Source organism: Pan troglodytes, chromosome 1, assembly GCF_028858775.2.
Source record: "Pan troglodytes isolate AG18354 chromosome 1, NHGRI_mPanTro3-v2.0_pri, whole genome shotgun sequence".
Lineage (NCBI taxonomy): Eukaryota > Metazoa > Chordata > Mammalia > Primates > Hominidae > Pan > Pan troglodytes.
This window is the reverse complement of record NC_072398.2, coordinates 145,735,241-145,757,500: the sequence shown is the minus strand read 5'-3', so window position 1 is coordinate 145,757,500 and position 22,260 is coordinate 145,735,241. Positions and strand designations below refer to the sequence as shown.

The 22,260-nt window shown below is 40.5% G+C and overlaps 1 protein-coding gene across 8 annotated transcripts in view; it reads right to left on the bottom strand.

Annotated features, from left to right (window-relative positions):
• Nucleotides 1-3,593: 3,593 nt before the first annotated feature.
• Nucleotides 3,594-22,260, bottom strand: part of DDAH1 (dimethylarginine dimethylaminohydrolase 1) — a 260,786-nt gene continuing 242,119 nt past the window's right edge. For 5 of the 8 annotated variants that reach the window (XM_054667664.1, XM_009424459.4, XM_016921746.2 and 2 more), the window contains 2 exons: nt 9,849-9,992; nt 3,594-6,674 (listed from right to left, as the gene is read on the bottom strand). In XM_054667664.1, the coding sequence (XP_054523639.1) occupies nt 6,558-6,674; nt 9,849-9,992 (261 nt within the window). In that variant the 3' untranslated portion in view covers nt 3,594-6,557. The remainder of the gene's footprint in view (nt 6,675-9,848; nt 9,993-22,260) is intronic. The other 3 variants (XM_063800036.1, XM_009424448.4, XM_054667671.1) reach the window with 1 other exon arrangement.

Genomic DNA, 22,260 nt, shown 5'->3' with positions numbered 1-22,260 from the left:
AAGCAAACCCCATGTTACTGTCTTAGCATTAACTCTAGGGGACTTCATACCCTCATCTGGGTCCCCTGTAAACAAAATGATGACTTTGCTCACATCCTTCCCTGGAATTTTAAGCCTCTGTGGCCCTGTGAATCAGTATTTATTCCACTAGCTCCTTTTACACAGCTAGACTGTTGCTTGAAATCAGAACTTGTTTGGTTCCTGAGCTCTTCCTCCATCAATGTGAAATATGCAGTCTTTGTACCCTGGTGGGATAGAGGCACATTCAACCTATAGCATATAGGGTCCTAGTTTAATTTTGAATGGTCATCCTCTGAGTTCTTACCTCAAAGCCTTAGCTAATAAATAAGCTTTCTTGTCCATGAGCAGGAATGTAAAGTTCCTGCTTTTAAAGTGCTTTTAAAGTGAGAAATGGGGAGATGCCAAAGGGCAGAAAGTTTCAGTTTTCAAGATAGAAAAATGCTGGAGATCAAATGTATTGCAATGTGATTATAGTTAACAATATTCTATTGCGTACTTGAAATTTGCTAAAAGGAAAGATTTTAAATATTTATCACCAGAAAAAAAAGAAAAAAAAAAAGAAAGTGATAACTCTGTTAGGTGATGGCTATGTTAATTGACTTGACTGTGATTATTTCACAATGTCTTTCTAAGCATCAAGTTGTACACCTTAAATATATACCATTTTTATTTGTCAATTAGACTTCAATAAAGTTGGGGCAGCAAGCTACCTCCTTAGGCCTGTGTTAATTCACTCAAGCTCTTTCTCAGTATTCATAGCCAAAATAACTAAACTTTCCATTTATAAATAGAGGGGGCCTCCCAAGACCTAGAGACCCATGATTGCTTTTAGGCATTCATGTCACACACCAGCTCAGGCAATATTTTACCAAGTTCATACTTGTTTGAATCTTTTATTTATTTATAGTGACAGTAATATATTTGGCACTTACCCGTCCTCCTAAAAGCCTGATAACCCCAGTTATCTTGTGCTATAAGTGGCCTAGCTTTCACTAACTTAGAAATGAGGGTTTGGAGGGGGAAGGGAGACAGGGAACATTCGGATTAGCCAACAGTTTCCTAATGCAAGTATGTCTGTGGCACAGCCATGTCAGCTACCAGGGAAACCTGTGAATTCACCACGGAAGCCATCAGGCCAGCTTAGAGGCATCCGTGATGAAAATCCCGAGTTATTTCTGGAGTAGGTGATTGACGTTTCAAATAGAAGATGACATTCTGATGGGATCTAAGCTTGCTGTGATCGGAGTTAATAAGTATAATGATGATGATAATGATATTTACATTATCTCTTTCATCCAAAGAACCCTTCAGTTCTTTTATCGCATTTGCCTTGAAAATGTCCCTTCGGAGTTGGGAGGGGAAGGTGTTATTAATCTGTTCTTCAGGAAAGAAAATATAAAGAGACTTAATTGCCAGGCTTTCAGGCTCCATTTTGGTGGTAAGAAGAGATATTTAAATAACAAATTAAACTTGGAGAAATTAAGCTTGGCGAAACACCAGTCTTTCTCAGTTCCCAGTCATCCTATATAATGCTGCCAGATCAAGCTCCAATAATATCACTTCTTGACTGAAAAGTCTTCAGGGGATCCTGGCAGACTGCCAATTTCAGTCCAAATATCCTAACTCAGCAGGCAAGGCCCTCAATGTTCCAACCAATGTTGTCTCACCATGCTCTTATACTTACCCTGTGTTTCAGCCAAATAAATCTGTTTGCTTGACCCTATGGTCTGCTCTAAGCACCCCATTCTCCTTTAATAATGTTCATTCCCCTTGCCCTAACTTGTTCAATGTCAGTCTTCCCTGTTGCATGTACATTCCAGGAGGGTAGGGACTGTCACCACTGTATCCTCAGAGCCTAGCAAAGTTAACTGGCACATAACAGGGGCTCAAATACTTGCTTCTGAAGTGAACACGATGCTCTCCCACCTCCATGCCTTTGCTTCTGCGGCTCCCTCAGCCTAGACAACCTGTAGTCCCATCTCAACCTATTGAAGCCAGAGCTGTCCTTCCAAGCCCAGAAACCCCAATTCCTATGTCTGGTCTCCCTGACTTGGGAACAGACACGGCATTGTTCTTTTGTAGTTCGTACATTCTGCTGTATCACAATCATTTGTGTAATTGTGTAGTCATCCTTCCCTGCCTCTCCCAAACCATCAGTTCTTGAAAGATAGGAGCTGTACTCCAGAGCCTGGCAGAGTATGGGCACTTGTTAAATATGTACTTACTTGTCTAAAATCGTTGATGACCAGCATTCTTCAGTGAGCAAAATTCCCACTTCCAGAATCTATAGCTTGCTACGGAGGGTATTTTTCTGTTTCCTCTCCCCTTATTCTTTCAGAGGTGGGGAGGAAGGTCAGTCAGGGAACCCCTGCCAACTCTTCCTTTAAGAAGTATCTCCCTTTCTCCTCTGGAGGAGCAGTATATCTGGCACTGAGGTGGAGGGCTCCATTTCCGACTGGGACCCACAGTAGGTTTGCAAGGTGGCATTTGGCATTTTTTAGCATCACTGCCAGTGACAATCTAAATAATGCAGAGATAATCAATGCAACACCAACTGAGAAGGTGTGATTAAATCAATGACATCCCCAAGGAATTTTAGAACTGGTCTTTGCATCTGATGAGCATTCACACAGCTCATTCAGTTATGATAAAAATATGCCACATGAACTAGCTCTGGGGCTGGGTGAAAGCTTAGAAGCGGTGCATTTTTGATAGACTGAAGACCCCTGGCTAATAGCAATGTGGGCATATTGACTATCTGTGACATAACACTATGTATAATTTAGAACGAGCTGCTTGAATAACCGTGTTGTAGAATATTCAGGGCTGTTAAAACTGATGATGTAGATCTACATTTGTTGAGATGGAAAGCGGCCAACAATATTGCTAAGTCGAAGGAAGCAGACTACAGAACAGCATGATTATGTAAAATTATTGCATATTTATACTGCTATCTATTTACAGATCTGTGATTATTCTCTGAAATGTTAATAATAGTTATCTCTGGGTGATAAAATTGTGGGGTAGTTTTTAAATTTACTTAGTTTTTTGTGTTGCTTGGATTTTAACAGTAAGCAGTTATTTTTACAATCATTGAAAGAAAACAATACAGATTGAAAAAACTTTTTGAAAAAAGCCTCATTTAAAAAAACCTTCAAATTTGCTAAAAGATGCTTACTATATAACAAAAACAAACTCTTGTATGAATGAGCAAATAAAAAAATCATTTACCTGCCTCCATAACTGAACCACATAACTGACTATGTGCTGAATATGGTTAACAGTGAAAGGGATGAAGGGACGCCGTTTGAGGAGAGGCACAGGGGAACTCAAGCTCTCCTGACCTAGTGTACATAATATGCACACTTTTTAAGTGCCTGAAGTATGAAGTATCACTTCAAATATTATTTCAACCCAAGCTTTGATGGCAATTGATTTACAGGTATGGTATTTTTCTAAGTTCATAGCCTAAAGGACAAGAGAGAAAATATCCCATGACTGACAGCAAAGAAATGATGACTTCATTCCCCATGGCAGTTTCTGTTGCAAAGAAAAGAGACATACACTGTTGATCACAGTACAACTCAACACTTTATTCCATTGTGATTGTTATACATGTAAGACTGAGACATCAAGAGACTAAAAATCAGTGCAGAACTTCTCTGAACTAAAGGGCCGTGAAAGGCATGATTGGTTTTGGCACACAGAGTGGATAACCATACATTGGCTGGAATGAGGTGGTCAGGAAAATAAAATGCACAAATCTAACACCATGTTGAAATCATGTCTGAGTTCTGGAGAAAGTTAAAGTGTAAATAATTACAAAGACTGACATGCAACTCTTTACCTTACATTATTCATCTACAGACTATTTTTCTCCCTTAGAGATGAGGAGATGGCCTTAGTAATCTGTTCAGAGTAGCTGAAAAGACCAATCAATACACATTAGAAAGATCTGCCTGATTTCTATAGCAATTCATTATAGCTGAAGAAATAATGCTAAATAATGTATTTTCTCTATATCATCCTTTAACTAAATTGAATCACATCACCCAAGTAATTCTGACTTAACTTTTACTTAGTTAAATATAATTTCTCCTGTCTTTTAATGTCAAAAAGCAGTTTCCGTTAGTTTATCCATTGGTGTATATCACAACAGACGAGGAAAACTTATGTGATAGTATCTTTCCTTTTCAAAAATAACATTATGCTAATGAGAACATCAAAGAAGTAATACTATGCTGCAAGTAATTTAGGTTTTCACATCATCAATCACATAGGGAGTCCAAAGAAGCCAGCCTAGCAGGTAACATAGCAGAGCAGAATGCAATGTAGAAGAGGCACACAGAGTCTAAGTGATTTCTCCAGACAAAAGAGAAGGAAAGACAGAAAGAAGCAAAAGAAAGGAAAAGTGAAAAATAGCCTTCTGCAGAACAAATTGTTACAAAGAAAAATCTATTTGCTTGCAATTGATTAAACATAATAGAGAAGAGTTCTTTGATTTGGGATGATAGAAGTAAAGATATTAAAAATTATATGCTGGTAAGCCTAAACTGGCAGATTGGGCCATTTTTCCTGTGGTTGTATTTGAGATGTTGAGCTCTCACAGGGAGAATTTTTGTTTTTGCCAAGGAAGGGCCAGATTTAACCCAAAAGGACAACCTTGAGAACATTTTTTCTTTGTTAACTCGGGCATGTGGCTAACATTCGTTCTCTCTCTGGTAAAAAGATATTATTCATTTCTGATGAGATGGTTCAAAATATGACAGTGACCAAGACGTGGTTTATTCACAGGATGCACATAATTGGATATCTGCATATGGCATGAATTAAAAAGTTAAGCAACAAGGAAGAGAAGGAGGAGAAAAAAACTTTTGCAAATTTCTGACATAAAATAATCAAATAAAAGGGAAAGATAGTGGTTAAGGATGTTTTCATTTTCTCAGAGGTTTCTCACTTCCATCTGCTACGGGGGAAATGAAATGAATGAAAGTAATTCTCTTTAGGTCACCAACATAAGGAATAATTTGACTGCAAACATAGAAGTGAGCAGAGCAAGACTTGAAGTGATACTTCTTAATCTCTTTGATTCTTAATCTAAAACAACAAGCCACAGGCAATACAGGAAAGGTGGAGATGACTAGGAAGTGTGATAACGTGCCTGGATCAGTTACCATTCATTGGAAAGTACCGTTTCCCCTGCCTGTTAATAGGCTGATTCCTGCAGGTTTGAGTAAAGGAATCATCTCTTCCTTCAGTGCCGCATTGTTCTTTGTAAGAGATCCGTGTCAGTTGAAAGTTGTGTAATTTAAAGGCTAGAGAAGAAAGAAATTTAAATTGGATTCCACAGTAAATATTCACGGATATTTCAAAGTAGAATTGTCCACTGTCTGGGGTTGGGTTCAAGCATCAAGGTGATCGCTTCCTGAACATGTTCATTGACCACGAGGAGCTGTTTACTCTGGCTCATATTAGACTACCAGTAATCATTTTCAGACATGATGTCTCTTTTGAAAGAAATGACTTTGCTGGACTAGGATAACTGCAGGGGTAGAAGACTGGAAATAGGGTGAGTCAGGGTAGGTGGAAACAGAAATGAGTTGAAGGAAAAAAAAAAAAGAGTTCCTCCAAGGTCATATATGGTCAGTAATGAAGCAAAAATTCATGGTATGTGACTTAAAGACTTTCTAAGACATTGTACCCATGGGATGTTTCCAAGCTTCTTGATCTTTAATCTTTTAGCAACCTTCTGATACTGGATTTACCTTCCTAGGTGTGGTGCCCTCCTTCTGGAATTTAGATCTCTGGGGCAAACCCTGTCAGGATGTGCCTCTGTGTAGTTAACACTGCCCCAGACAGCAGCTCTGATTTCAGTCACAGTTCTGCTGAGAAGCCTGTCCGCTCCTGGCAGGGGTGAGGGGAGGGTTGTTGGTGGCAGATGTAGTCAGAGGCAGAGGAGACCAATGGCAGACAGGGTGGACCTGCAGGAAGGTAGCCAGAAGGAAGACCTTGGGTTTTACCCAAGGTCAAGGTGGCTGTGATAGAAGAGCGAAAGGCAAAAGTAACTAACTGAATTTCAGAATTCAGAAGTAAAAGAGAAAGGAGGAGGATCCCTGGACCAGGGACTTTCACAGGAACCAAACATGATTCATGAAAAAAAAAAAAAAAAGCAAGCTTATCTGACTGATCAAGAAGACATTCTTCAGAATATACTGGCAACTAAATAATTTTCACACCAAAAATACAGACACTAAATGAGTGTTTCCTTACTGGGATTAATCACATTTTGATAATTCATTAGCTCTGTATCTTCTAGGTTGCTTAATTCATTTAGCAAATCCACAGCTTAGGTACCACCGCGAGGGGAGGGAGGGTGGGGGTGTTCAATGAAGCAATTCAACTTAGAATCAAATTTTGTAAACAAGAGTTAGTAGCACAGTGGCACAGTAGATTGTCAAGGAAAACAACAGGAGTGGGCACAGAGTCATCGGCCTTGCCTGTGCGGTCTTGCCGGCTACCGGGGGGGACTCTGCAGCTCAGGAGTCTACTTTCTTGTTAATTAAAACTGAGCAGCAGGTGAGCAGCCCATCCACCTTTTCCAGTTCAGACATGCTCACGGGGATCAGCATATGGTCCTTCAGTTTCTCATAAACCTACAGTGGGAATCAAGGAAAAGGAAGAAAAGAAGGATTATGTTTTACCATCCTCAGAAGTGGAGAATCAATTTGATTTGTACATCTAGGCTTTTCATTCATTTAATCCCAAGACACACAGGCAGTCTCAACCACACACATGCCCACAGTCATCCCTATAGAGCTGGTGGGAACTGGTTAACCACTAGCCCTGTGCTTTAACCTCAAGGCCAAAGATGTGTCAGAAATGTGGTTTTGCTAGAGATGCCTTTACTCTGCCATTGTCATTGCTAGATTAAGTGGTACGTGGAAGTTGGTGACCATGTGTCAGTCTGAATATTACTTTCTCTTCACACTTTATTTTTATTTATTTATATATTTTTGGAGACAGGGTCTTGCTCTGTCGTCCAGGTTGGTGTACAGTGGCGCGACCATGGCTCACTGCAGCCTCGACTTCCCAGGCTCAAGTGATCCTCCCACCTCAGCCTCCTAAGTACCTGGGACAAACAACAGATACACACCACTATCCCTGGCTAATTTTTATTTTTTATTTTCTGTGGAGACAGGGTCTCACTATGTTGCCAGGGCTGGTCTTGGGTTCCTGGGCTCAAGTGATCATCCTGCCTTGGCCTTCCAAAGTGCTGGTATTAAACAGGCATAAGCCACCACACTAGGCCTTCTCTTCACAGTTTAAAACCCTCTCAACTATACTTTAGGTTTATTTTCTTACCAACACCACTGGAAAAATTTGACAAGATATAACTTAAGTATTTCAGGTTAAACTGCTTTTAAATTACAGGTATGAATTTTATTAGCATCTTTTGACACTAATAGAAAGCATATGTCAAAACTTCAATTAACAGTTCATAGATTGTTCTGTGATTATCAAACAAAGCATATTTTAAAAAACAGAATCACTTGAAAGTGTACTGCCTAATAACAATCTCCTGTGCTTCTTTAGGAAGCACTGCGTTTCTTAAAATTCAGCACAGTGGTTAATTAAGAGTGTTGGAGCCAGAGTAGGGTCCCAAACCCAGTTCTGTCAACCTACTACTTAAAGAATTATTTCAGTGAAGTGACATTCCCTCTGAGCCTCGGTTTACTTCTCTGTAATATTGGAATAGTAATGTTGCCCCCATAGGGCTGTTACAAGGACTGAATAAGATAATACACCTGAGATGCCTGGCACCCTGCCTGGCACCGGGGAAGCCCTCAGTAAACAGGGATATTATTAATACTATTGTTATTTTTGAGAGACACACGGCTGAATCAGGGGGGCAGTGAATAACATCTGGTAGGTCAGATGATCAATGTGGCTAAAGAGGGATGAATGATTCAGACCTGTATTTCTCAAAGTGAGTTCTGTGACTGGGTGCTTGTTGATATTGCAGATTCTAGGGTGGGGGTCCAGGAACTTGCATTTTTAGCAACCCTGATGTGCATTAAAGTATGAGATCCATTACTCATCTAAGAGCTGGGTAAGCCCCAGTTCTGGGTCAGGAGTACTCTATTTTCCTCAGGTTCACACTTTCAGCCATGGAAATAGAAAAAATTATCTATGTATTCCCTCACCTTTTTCTTTTTATCTGCTCAGAAAGAGGCTGTGATTAGAGAGTGAACCTAGTAATTATATAATATTGCATATTTAAAATGTAGTATAAAATATTTTCTAATATTTGCGAAGCTTAAGACAAAAAAGAAAAAAAGATCAATGATTACTAAAGGCTCTTCTGTAATGCATAGTATAAATATCTTGTTCCTCCGGGCAGAGATGAGATGCTGAGTGCCTAGAAGATATGGACACTTGAAGAATCTATGGACGAGCACTGTTATGTTTGCTTGGTAGGGTAAAATCAAAATTACTAAAGTATATAGATGAGACTGGCAGAGTACGCTGAAAAACAAGGGAGATTTTCTTAGACCAGGAAAAGCATTCCAGATCCAGAGAGAGCTCCCTTATTGGAACACAAACACAGAGACTCCTGGAGCGACCAGTTGGCTGATTTCGAGTGTACCATACTACTACCTGCTCTATCTTTTCAATGAAGAGCTTTTTGCTACCTAGCACAGGCAGTTTCTTCTTTCTGCAGCCCTGACAATGAACACCCACCACTCTGGGTCATTCATACTCCTCTACCTAAAGAAACAAATGGCCAGGTGTGGTGGCTCATGCCTGTGCACTTTGGGAGGCTGAAGTGGGAGGATCCTTTAAGCCCAGGAGTTTGAGACTAGCTCGGGCAACATAAGGAGACCCCGTCTCTACAAAAAATAAAAAATTAGCCAGGTATAATGGTGCGTGCTTGTAGTCCCAGCTACTCGGGAGGCTGAGGTAGGAGGATTGCTCAGCCCAGGAATTTGAGGCTGCAGTGAGCCATGATTATGCCACTGCACTCCAGCCTTGGCAACAGAGCAAGATCCTGTCTCAAAAAAAAAAAAAAAAAAGGACTGGGCATGGTGGCTCATGCCTGTCATTCCAGCACTTTAGGAGGCCCAGGCGGGCAGACTGCTTGAGCTCACGAATTTGATACCGGCCTGGGCAATATAACGAAACCCCATCTCTATTAAAAATACAAAAATTAGCCAGGTTGTGGTGGTGTATGCATGTAGTCCCAGCTACTCAGGAGGCTGAGGTGGGAGGATCTCTTGAGCCCGGGAGGTGGGGTTGCAGTGAGCCAAGATCGTGCCACAGCACTCCAGCCTGGGTAACAGAGTGAGACCCTGTCTCAAAAATAATAATAATAATAATAATAATAATAAATAAAAAAATAAAAAGAAATATAAAGAAAAGCTGCCCTTTTCTGAGGGACAGCTCAGATCTGTCAGAAAACAGTGATACCGTTGACCATCTAATTGTAGGTCTTTATGCTTAATGAGTATCTGAGGGTGGGAAAGTACATTTAATCAGAGCTGGGGCATAGACTTGGGTGACTACTTATTTGAAAATCTGAGTATTTATTTGAAAAGCTTTGAATACCCGGCATGATCATCTCAATTACTATGCATGCATTAGTGAGCAATGACATGAATGAGAAAAGTGAAACACATTTTCCTTGTGCCCTAAATTGTATTATCCTTTCTTTTCTTAATTGTTTGATATGTATACAGGAAAAGGAGGCTCCTGTTGGTCACTCCTTTATGAAAAAATCCTCAGGGAGGCTGACCCAGCTGCAGTGGCCAGAAGGGATATTTTTTTACCTTTGCACTTTCTGGATACTCTTCCGGGGTTCGGTGCAGCAAGACGTGCCCTTTGTTGGGGATATTTAGATATATACAGTTTGCTGCTACGTCATCAGGCACAGTGAGTTTGTCATAGCGGTGGTCACTCATCTGTTGCATGATCTATAAAGAGAAACAAAGCAGGCCTAAGAAAAGTAACTCCCCACACTTTCAAACAGAAGGAAGGCAGTGTGGTAGGATACAAGCTTGGAACTGACACTTTAGGCTGTTCCTCTGTTCAAATTCCCATCTATTACCTCCAGTCACTTAGAACCAGAAAAGGAAAACTTGATTAAGCTATGAGTCTTTGGAAGAATTGCAAGGGTTTTTGTTGCTCTTTAAAAGTATGTGTTTGTCTCTCTTTTCTTTTAAGGTTTTAAAACCGTCTATTATTTTTCTAGTCTTTGTTCGTAAGACCTATCAGTAAGATGCAAAATGGCCACATGTAAGGCCCAGCAGGGGTTCTGATATCTTTGGCTGAGTAAGCAGGGCTGCCTCCTCTATAGGAAAGAAGGGCCATACCAGTAATCAGAATAGTCAATAATGTGAATCTGATTAATCAGTAACACCACACGTGTGTGCATGCGCGTGCATGCGCACGCGCGCACACACACACACACACGCTTTGCTCTTCCATATACTTTTAAACTGAATTCACCTGTTCATTGGCAGGTGATGGCCTTAATACAATGAGCATAAAAGCCACCTGGGGAGAATAAGAAAATCATATTCCCAGGCCTCACCCTTAGGGAAAGCTGGTTTGGCAGATTTTGGGTGAGGCAAAGGAATTTTGCATTTTGAAGCCCTACAGATAATTTTGAGGCAGAGGTTCCCTGGACCACAACTGGAGAGAAAAAAAAAAAAAAAAACCTACTTGGCAGGTCTGTTCTTCAAATGATGAACTTATTAGTATCCTAGCATAAAATAACTTTAAAAACAACACAAAAATGAACTCTGCACAAAATTTAAAATATTGATACCTCATCCTTACCTCCTCAACATAATCAAAACTATCAAAAAACAACACTCCTCCCCCTAACAACAAGAATATCCAAATTAAAAACCCACAAAAACAAATATTATTTGGGGTTTAGTCATGTAGACTCTTTCTACTCTTTATCAATATCCATACAGTTTTAAGGAATCTGCTGAAATATCATGCTAGGAAGGTATAACATGATCTTTTCCACAATCTGGTTCTAATCTACCTTTATGGTCCCATCTACTTTTACTTTTCAGTGTTTGTATGGAAATGTGCTTCATATTACTAGGCAGACATGCCCACTCAGTCATGGGGGCACTGGATAGTGAGATTTATGGTATGAAAAGCAGAAGAGAGACAGCATGCTTCCTGTAGAAAATTCATTCCTAAGAGTGGCACATAGTAAGCCCTTCCTGACTCACCAGTCAGGTAAATCATTCACTTCTAGTGTGGAATATGTCAAGGGTGGAGAGAGGCCAAGAGCAATCCCATAATGGAATACCCTTCACATGGAATGAAACATCAGGAATGGGGATGAGCTTATGCACTGTATGAAAGGCTGAGACATACAGATGAACAGGTCACAGACCCAGTTTTCCAAGATTACAGTTTAGTGGAGGAAACTGACAGAAAAATAGATAATTATATTACAATAAGAACTAGCAGGGCACCATGCCAAACATTTTACATTTGTTATCTAATCTCAAAATTCTATCTTACAGATGAAGAAACTGCACTGAGAGAGGTCAAATAACTTGCTTTAGGTCACATAGGTAGATTCAAACCCAGATCTGTGCAACTCAAAACGTTTCTTAATCATCTCACTTTGCTCTTTCTCAACTTCTGCAGCAGGAAACTACCTCCTACAAACTACATAACACCTACTTTTTCACATTCACTTGATACTTATTATTCATTCTCTGGCAGTACCATTAATTCTTTTCTTGTATGTAATCCTGTTATGACCTGCTACCGTCTGGTATAGGTAAAGGACTTAACTGGACATCTCTCTTGCACTTTTGAATTTAAATTGTTCTTGAAGGGATAGGCCCGTAGAGGGGATCACCTATGGAGTGGGTCTTTCTTTACAGCCCTGATTAGAAACCTTAGATCTAATCCAACATGTGGGCAATTAAGAAGTTAAAGACACTCCTAAAGATTAACTTTTCTAAGAAAATTAACAACATATTCAATTTAGCCCTCTTTATAAAATGGATATGCCCAGAAATAATATGAAGAAGCTTGAGAGAATAAAAAACAGACCCAAGTAGCTCTTTTGTTACGAATTGCAATTTAGTTCTTCTTATGCAGATTTTCTTTTTGGCTGCTTCCAAAACACAATAATAGCAGCTTCCATTTATTATTGTGTGCAAGGGAACAAATGAAGACCGCCTGAGCCCGGGAGTTTGAGACCAGCCTGGGCAACATGGCGAAACCCTGTCTCTACAAAAAAATTAGCTGGGTGTGGTGGCACACACCTGTAGTCACCTCCTCAGGAGGCTGAGGTGGGAAGATCATAGAGGTTGCCACCAGCCGAGATAGTGCCACTGCACTCCAGCCTGAGCCACAGATAATCTGTCTTGGAGTCTAATCCTTAGTCTTAAAAACCATAAAAGACTAGACCTACCATATTCTCACAATTACTTCTTCAGCTTCCTTCTTTCTAAGGCCTACGTTAACATGTAATCTAGTAGTGTTGCAGGCTTAGCATCCCTTCTACCTAGATCCCCTAGAGAGATAATTGCTACAAAGTTCCCAAAGTTTTTGGAATAAGGACAAATTTTACTATGAGTTTTTGTGCAGTTTTGCTCCCTTCAACCAGACTGCTACCTCCTTGAATGCAGGTCCAGGCATAATGAGGTGGACAGAGCATGGGCTTCAGAGTCAGAAAGGTCTGGGTCTGAAGCCTTGCTCAGCCACACACTAATTGTGTGACTTTGGGAAAGTCACATATGCCCTGTGAGCCTCAATTCCCTCAGCAGTAAAATGGGATGGGAATGCTATACCTATCCTCCACAGGGTAACTCTGAAGATTATTTAAAAAAAACCCCAAAACAGATAATGTACATAAAATGCTTAGCACAAGCTTCTAGCAGATATTAAATGTGTAATAAAAGTCGGTTCACTTCCCTCTTTGTTTCTTGCAAGTCACTTGACATATAGCAGGTGACCAAAATATGTTTGCACTAACTGGTTCATTTCTTCATTCCTTTCACCTTTTTGAACGCTACAGAGAACCTCAGGAGGGCACTGTGATGAACTGTGTGGTCAATCACATGGGTAAACAATTGAATTCCCTCAGAGAAACAAGGTATGGTCTATGTCCAGAAATAGAAATACAATTCATTATTTTTAATGTGAAAAAACATGGCTAAAATCAACGAGGCCAAGGTTTGTCTGTTTTTCAAAGCCATACAGAAGGGCACTATACTCTGTGGTCCTAACTCAAATGACTCTGGATGACAAAGTAAGACAACAGGGGGTTGGATCTGGAATTACCTGCAGAGTATGTGGCACCTAAGGGCATTCACAGAAAGAAAGAAAAGAAAAACTTGTGTGTCTATCAAACCGAACACATAAGCCTCTGTCAGGTTGTGACCCCAATTTAGTAAAATAGTCCATAAACCCAATGGGCAGATTGACTTCTTCATAGTAGAGTGGGGCTGCCTCGATATGCAAGGTGGCAGTTAGGATTTGTGAAGCTTCTAGACAATAGCTTTTGGTCAGTCTCACAAACGTGCTTTTTTCCAGGTGCAGGGAATGGGATTCCACTATGTCTAAATCTCTGTTTATTATGTGCTGTTGAGGGTGGACCAAGATGGCCAGTCTGCTCATGTTTGCAGTCAGAACTGGACGGTCATCCTGTCACATGAATTGGACCTAGTTTACCCAAGAAGTTCAGAATTTCTTCCAGACAACTGGGGAGGCAGTTCTCTGAGCCAGAGGTTTACTAAGTAGGACCCCAGTGGTTTGAGGACCTCAGAGAGATCCTTACAACATGTATACACAACCACTGCTACCTGGTCAACCTAGACACAAACGAAACAAAATCTAGAAAATCTATTACTCCCATTGACTTACTTTTCTAAGCAATTGGGAAAACTGTGTGTGGCATATTTTGGCCCACACATTCAGGCTAAGTGCTCCCACCACTCATAATCACCAGATAACTGCCAGTTGGCTTTCCATTTTAATTTGTGATCTGCAGATGCTTCATTGTACTCTTTACCCACAGATAAATAAATCACCCATGTCTCTTAGTACCAGATGAATTGAAAGAGAAAGAAACATGGCAAGACTACATCTCCTAGGCCTGACTTTATTCACTGGATCTAGCGGTCTGGGCAAATTCCCCACCTCTCAGCGTGACTCATGCATGTCCGGTGGTGACTACAAAGCAGAAGCATGGAATGTCATACATTCCAGAGGAAGTGTTCTCAGGGATTGTTATCAGTGCTGACTTCTTGTTTACCAGTGAGGAAACAAACTAAAATCTCCAAGGTTGTGCCCATCTCAGAAAGTACCACGTGTCACTGAAGTGACAGGGCCTGTCCAGTTGACTTCAGCTGTTTCCATGCTCTGCCCTATCCCCCAACCTCACCTCCTTGAGTGAACAATCCTCTCCCCTACTTGGTTCCTATTTGAATTGTTCTTCAGTTACTGGCATGTATTTGAAATTGTAATCACTCTTCACTCTTTAATGCTTCTTCCTTTTCTGAGCCTTATTTTTTATCATTTAAAGCTTCTGGTGGGGACATTCCTATACTTATTAACATAAAGGCCAGTACCTACTTTAGAATTATTTGAGGACAGTTTCAATTTTTCATTACTGGGAGGAAAGGAATTATAATATCTTTAGTGGGGAAATAATTTAATGCTGAGAATATATGAAGTAATTCACTGATAAATTCTACTGAGAGTTACTCTTAAAATAAATGTCTTAACAAAACCCCAACAAAGCTACCTTAGGAGAAGCTTTTCAATTAATTTATCAAGACTCCACGGTTATCATTTTAAGACAGATTTAAGAATATGCCCAAAGAAATGACTTTTAATAATGAACAGGCCCCATTTGGAGCAGTGAGTAGTTCTGCTTAACTGAAAAAAATTACAAAAGTTATGTTAGGTGTAGCCTTTCTAAATGAAAGGGATGTATGAAGTGGTAACTGTAGATAACGAACAAGAAATATGCTTTTCCCCCTTGAAAATGCTAAAGGTGCTTATTATAAACACAAAGAGATTTTGTCTTTCGAGGCAAAGAACAGATTTCTCCTTTCCTGTTGGAGTAATTATTTTCCTTTCTCTTGTATGTTGTTATTGTCTGAATAAGCTTACGATTTATTTGTAGCTGGGTTTAGGACACACATGTATGTACACAAGACAGGGTGCTGGCCATTCAGCAGGGAACATGCAGAGAAAGACGCAGGAAGGCTGTGTTGCTCTTGAACATCTTTCCCTTTTTACACCCTAATGGGCACTGTGAGGATGCGTTAACACATCCTGTCTGGTAGGGCATCACCTCAAAGAGCTCAGGCTCCTGAGGACTGAGCAACAGTGAGGCCAAGGAACAGGTTCTGTTTCCCCTTTGTGGATGCACAGAGGCTTTGTTAAAAGATGAGTACCATTTCAAATATCCCGAGAATGCAGCTGTTGGGCCGTTTAGTTCTGTTCCAACATTTTTTCCTAAAAAAGCATGGAGGAGGTGGTACTGCTCCAGTGCTGTATGTAGTGTTTTTCCAACCCCAGGGACTGTACTTCCTGCTTCTCACTGTGTCTCAAGCCAGAATGGAAAGGAGACACACCTAAACCCTCCACACGTCACCACAAATTCCTTTCCCTAAGAGCAGATTACTTGATATCCTGAGAGGCCCCAGACTCAACTCTGAATGATACAAATGAGTTCTACAGGATTTGGGGGAAAGATCTGAGAAGTCAAGCTGCTGTTCCGAATGCCCTTTCTGAATTTTGCCAAAGGAATGATTCCACTTTATGGAAACTAATTTGAGTGATTATTATGGGGATTAGATCAATTGGTGGTCAGCTCTGTTCAACAATCTTTTATGGTACGCCCCCTTCGGGCTCAGCACAATGGCAGTGTGAGGTGGGAAAGGGAAAGGGGAAAGAGATGCCTTCAGGAGATGAAAATCTATCATTTAGGGCAGGACAAGCACATGAAGAGTATGCTAGCAGTAAAAAGACAGTCAACCTCACTTTTATCATAGGCAACTCCTTAACGAAGAAGGCACGCAGCTGTAGGGAGGAAATAGCTCTGAGAATCATTGTGGCCACACTGTCATGGTCTGTTACGCAGCTGCTGGTTGGAGGAATTGGCCTTGCTCCCCAGGGTGGAGCTGTCACAAAATAGAGTGGGAACTGTCTGGCTTTCAGCCCAAGAGAATCTGCATGGCAAGTTGCATTAACAACCAGGCATTTCCGGCAGTTCCCAACATTTCTGGGAATTTTCTCATCCAAACGACTGAAAGCCCACTCCATTCTCTTGCTTCTTACTCATGCTTTCTTTGTATAATGGTAATTATGTTTTAAAAAATCCTGGGCTATGTTGTTTCATGGAACAATTTAGAACTTATTGGTCAAACTCTGAAGCAAAGGTATATAAAAGGTAGTTAGAGATGTTTAGGGAATATTCAAAGCACATTTTTGGGTCACTCATAATTGATCTTTATATTCATATATGTATATATATATAAAACATAATGTACCCATCTTAACATATCAAAGCTAAACCAGTATTAAAAACAACTGACTATGGTCTATTGATACAATATATGATGCCCAAGTACACTCTTCATTGCTACTGCATATCTAAAATCATTTATTTATTTATCCATCCATCAAGAGTGTATTGAGAGCCTGACAACATACCAGCATCAAGCCCTGGAGGTCTTTTTAAGGCTGAGCCAATATAGCTATGGATAACATTCTAAAACTGATAGCATATTTTCATGTTTTATAGTCTTTCCACAGACTAGTTCAAAATGAACACTGCCTGAGAGGGGCTTTAAGATGACTGACTAGAGGCACTGGACACCTGTTTCCCCAGCAAAGAAGAGCCAAAATAGCAAGTAGATAATCATACTTTGAATAGACATCTAAGAGAGAATGCTGGAATTCAGCAGAGAAGTGACAGAAAACACCTGAGATACTGAAGGAGAGGGAGGCAAGGTAGACAGCCTGGCTGGAATCAGCTGGGAGCCCAGAGAGGGTCCCTAGTGAGAGGAAAGGGTAAGTGAGAGATTCCCAGTGGTACATGTTCCCATGCTGACTGCTGAAATCCTAGTCATAAGAGTCTCTCAAACCCCAAGGACCCTGAAACTGGTATTCCCGGGGTCCGTGTGGCAGCATTGCTCCAGAGATGGAGCCCACTCGGGTCCCATGTACCCACTTAGTTCTGGACAGATAGCCAGTTAGAAAGCCCATTTCCCACCAGACTGCATTGTGCCCTGGGACCCAGCAACCCCTGTATCTTCACATCCCTGGAGCCCCACTAACAGAGGGCTGCAGGGTGCAATGCAGGTTGGACACAGTAGAGTGGCAGGGTCTCCAGAACTCTAGCCCACACATTGTACTGCACACTGGGGAGGGTGATCCTGGGACAAAGGGAGCTGAAGCATGTGTTTCCCAGAGCATGAAACCTGACTTCCTGGGGCCACTGTCAATGAGAGAAAACCCTGTTCCCACAGTAGAAGGGCTGCTTCACACTAGCATGTGTCCTGAGGTCAGGCTGCCACCATTGTCATAGCCACCTGAGCAAACTGTCTGGGGCTTGGAAATTGCTCTGCCTTGTTCACCACAGCCTGGGCCCATGGGCCCCATGGGGGGCCTGAGAATAGGCCTGCCTGGCCTGGCACCACCCCTGTCCTCCATCAGTGCCCAAGCACATTGCCTGGGGGCCTAGGGATTGCCCCTCCCCATTGGTTGACCCAGGTGCATATGCATGCCATCAGGGGGCCTAACAGGACCAGAAAACCTACTGCTGAAACCCAAGCATGCTGTCTGGAGGCTGGGGGATTGCCTCACCTTGTCTACAACAGCTGGCATCTGGGCAATCCTCCCGGAACTTGAGAATAGGCCTGCCCAGCCTGCCACCACCACCACTGCTGGCAATCTTCTGCATGCACTACCTGGAGGATTGGGGACTGGGCTGCCCAGCCCATTGCAGCCACCGCTAATATCAGTGAGTGCCCATGGGGAGCCTGAGGACTCATCCAGTCATCTGGCACACTGCTGCCATAACCAGCACCCAAGAAAGCTGCCTGGAGGCCCCAAAATCAGCCCGTCTGGACTTGCTAACACTGGCGCCCACATATGCCACCCCGGGACCCAAGAACAGGCATGCTTGGTCTGCCGCTGCCAACAGCAGGGCCTGAGGAGTGGCCCACCTGGCGTCCTATCCCCAGGAAAACCTCAGCATAATCTCCACTAACGACTGCAGCCTACGCCACTGAGGAAATCACAGACACCACTGATGGTGTATAGCCAAAGAAATCCTATGGAGACTACACCACTATATATGCCCAGAATAAAAGAAAAGTACCCTAACCAACCAACACCATAGATCTATCTACAGGAAAATGTCTTCCCCTATGAAAACCAATCTAAAAAACTGGAGGAAGTGACTGTTACACCAGATGCACAGATATCAATGAAAGGACACAGAAATACGAAAAAGCAAGGAAATATGACACTTCCAAAGGAACATAATAATTCTCCAGAGACAGATTCCAATAAAAACTAAATTTATGAAGTGCCTGAAAAAGAATTCAAAATAACAACATTAAGGAAGTTCCATGATATACAAGAGAACACAGATAAACAATAAAAAGAAATTAAAAAAACAACTCAGGATATGAATGAGAAATTCACCAAGGAGATAGACATATAAAAAAGAACCAAAGAGAAATCCTGAAACTGAAGAATTCAATGAATGAAATAAAAAATGCAATGAGAACTTCAACAGGATATTAAATCAAGAAGAATTTCAGAACTTTAAAAAGAAGAAAAAAAAACAAGAAAGAAGAAAGCCAATGTGACCTATGGGCCACCATAAAGCAACAAAATATTTGAATTTTGGGTGTTCCAAAGGGTGAGAGAAGTTTAATGGCATAGAAAAACAATTTAACAAAATAATACCTTAAAACTCCCTAAGTCTAGCAAGAGATTTAGAAACAGGAAGCTCAAAGATTCCCAAATAGATACAACCTCCAAAAAATCTTTTCCCCAGCATATTATAATCAAACAGTCTAATATAGTCTTTATGTCCCCACCCAATTCTCATCGTGAATTATAATCCCCATAACCCCCAAGTGTCTAGGGAGAGACCGGGGGAAGTAATTGGATCACGGGGACGGTTCCGCACATGCTGTTCTCATGATAGTGAGTGAGTTCTCATGAGATCTGATGGTTTGATAAGTGTTTGGTAGTTCCTCCTGCATTCATTCTCCTTCCTGCTGCCTTGTGAAGAAGGTGCTTTGCTTCCCCTTTGCCTTCCACCATGATTCTAAGTTTCCTGAGGCCTCCCCAGCCTTTCAGGACTGTAAGTCAATTAAACCTCTTTCCTTTATAAATTACCCAGTCTTAGACAGTTCTTTAAAGCAGTATGAAAACGGACTAATACAGTGTAAAAAGTCAAAGACAAATAATTCTAAAAACAGCAAGAGAAAAACATCTGATATGGTTTGGCTCTGTGTCCCCACCCAAATCTCATGTTGAATTGTAATTCCCAATGTTGGGGGAGGGACCCGGAGGGAGATGATTGGTCATGGGGGCAGATTTCCCCCTTACTGTTCTCATGATAGTGATTTCTCACAAGATCTGATGTTTTAAAAGTGTGTGGCATTTCCCCCTTCACTCTCTTTTCCTCTTGCTCCACCATGTGAAGAAGGTGCTTCCTTACCCTTCCACCATGATTATGTTTCCTGAGGCCTCCCAGCCATGCCTCTTGTACAACCTGCAGAATTGTGAGTCAATTAAACCTCTTTTCTTTATAAACTACCTACTCTCAGGTAGTTCTTTATAGCAAAGTGAGAATGGATTACTATAGCATCCAGACACAAAGAAGTCTCCATCAGACTAACAGCACATTTCTAATCTGAAACTTTACAGTCCAGAAGAAAATGGGATGATATATTCAAAGTGCTGAAAGAAAAAAACTGCCAATTAAGGGTACTATATCCATCCAGTAAAATTATCCTTCATAAATGAAGGACAAATTCAGAGTTTCCCAAACAACCAAAAACTGAGGGAATTCATCACCAAGAGACCAGCCCTCCAAGAAATGCTTGAGGAAGTCCTATGCCTGGAAGTGAAAGAACAATACCTTCCATCATGAAAACACACAAAAGTATAAAACTTACTGGAAGAGCAAACACACGAATGAGGAAGAGAAAGCATTCAGATGTTACCACTACAGAAAACCACCAAACCACAATGATAAACAGTAAGAGAGAAAGAAAAGAACAAAGGATATATAAAACATCCAGAAAATCACTAAATAACAGGAATAAGTCCTCACATATCAATAATAACCTTGAATGTAAATGGCTTAAATTTTTAACTTAAAGATATAGAGTGGCTGAGTGGATTAAAAAACCCGTGACCTATCCAAAGTAATGAAGGTTATTAAAAAATATTTTTTTAAAACCCATGACCTAACTATATGCTGCCTAGTGAAACTCACTTCACCTATAAAAAGACAAATATGGGCTGAAAGTAAAGGGACAGAAAAAATATTCCACACAAACAAACCAAAAGCAAGCAGGAGTAGATATATTTATATCAGATAAAACAGATTTTTAATGAAAAACAGTAAAAAGAAACAAAGAAGGTTATTATGTAATGATAAATGGATCAATTAAGCAAGAGAATATAACAGTTCTAAATACATATGCACCCAACACTGAAACACCCAGATATAAAAAGCAAATGTTGGCTGGGCATGGTGGCTCACATCTGTAATCCCAGCCAGCACTTTGGGAGGTTGAGGTGGGTGGATCACTTGAGCTCAGTAGTTCAAGACCAGCCTAGGCAACATGGTGAAACCCTGTCTCTATAAAAAACACAAAAATCAGCTGGGCATGGTGGTGCATGCTTGTAGTTTCAGCTGCTTGGAAGGCTGAGGTGGGAGGATGGCTTAAGCCTGGGAGGCAGAGGTTGCAGTGCACCAAGATTGTATCACTGTACTCCAGCCTGGGTGACAAAGTGAGACCCTGTCTCTAAAATAAAATAAAATAAAATAAAATAAAATAAAAAACAAATGTCATTAGATCTAAAGGGAGAGACAGACTCCAATACAATAATAGCTAGGGACTTCAACACTCCACTCTCAGCAAAAGACAGAAAGTGAACAAAGACACGTTAGATTTAAACTGCACTTTAGACCAAATGTACCAAAAATATATGGAACATTTCATCCAATAGCTGCAGAATACACATTCTTCTTATTAGCACATCAAGAACATTCTTCAGGATAGATATTAGGCCCCAAACAAGTATCAACAAATGTTAAAAAATCAAAATTAGGCCCCAAACAAGTATCAACAAATATTAAAAAATCAAAATCATGACAATTCTCTTCATAGACCATAATGGAATAAAACAAGAAATCAGCAATAAGAGAAATATTGAAAAGTACAAATACATGGAAATTAAACAACATGCTCCTGAATGACTACAAGGTCAATGAAGAAATTAAGAAAGAAAGAAAAAAAAATTCCAGAAACAAGTGAAAATGGAAACAACTTACCAAAACCTGTGGGATAAAGAAAAAGCATTGTTACAAGGGAAATTTATACCAACAAATGCCAACATTAAAAAAGTAGAAAGATTTCAAAAAAAACAACCTAATGTTGCACCTCAAGGAACTAGAAAAGCAAGAACCAAACACAAAACTAGTAGAAGGAAAGAAATAATAAAGATCAAAACAGAATTAAATGAAATAGAGTTAAAAAATAATACTAAGGATCAATGAAACTAAAAGTTGTTTTTTTGAAAAAATAAAGAAAATTGATAAACTGCTAGACTAACCAAGAAGAAAAGAGAATGGATCCAAATAAGAGGAGGGAATTCTTCCTAACTCATTTCATGAGGCCGGGATTACCCTGATACCAAAACTAGACAAGGACACAACAAAAAAAGAAAACTACAGGTCAATATCCCTGATGAATATAGACACAAAACTCCTCAACAAAATACTAGCAAACAAAATCCAACAGCAAATCGAAAAGATATTACACCATGATCAAGTGGGATTTATCCCAAAGGTGCAAGGATGCAAGGGATGGTTCAACATACATAAATTAATAAACATGATATATTGCATCAACAGAATGAAGGACAAAAACCATATGATCAATAGATGGTGTGTATTCTCTAACTCAGCTCCAATTAAAA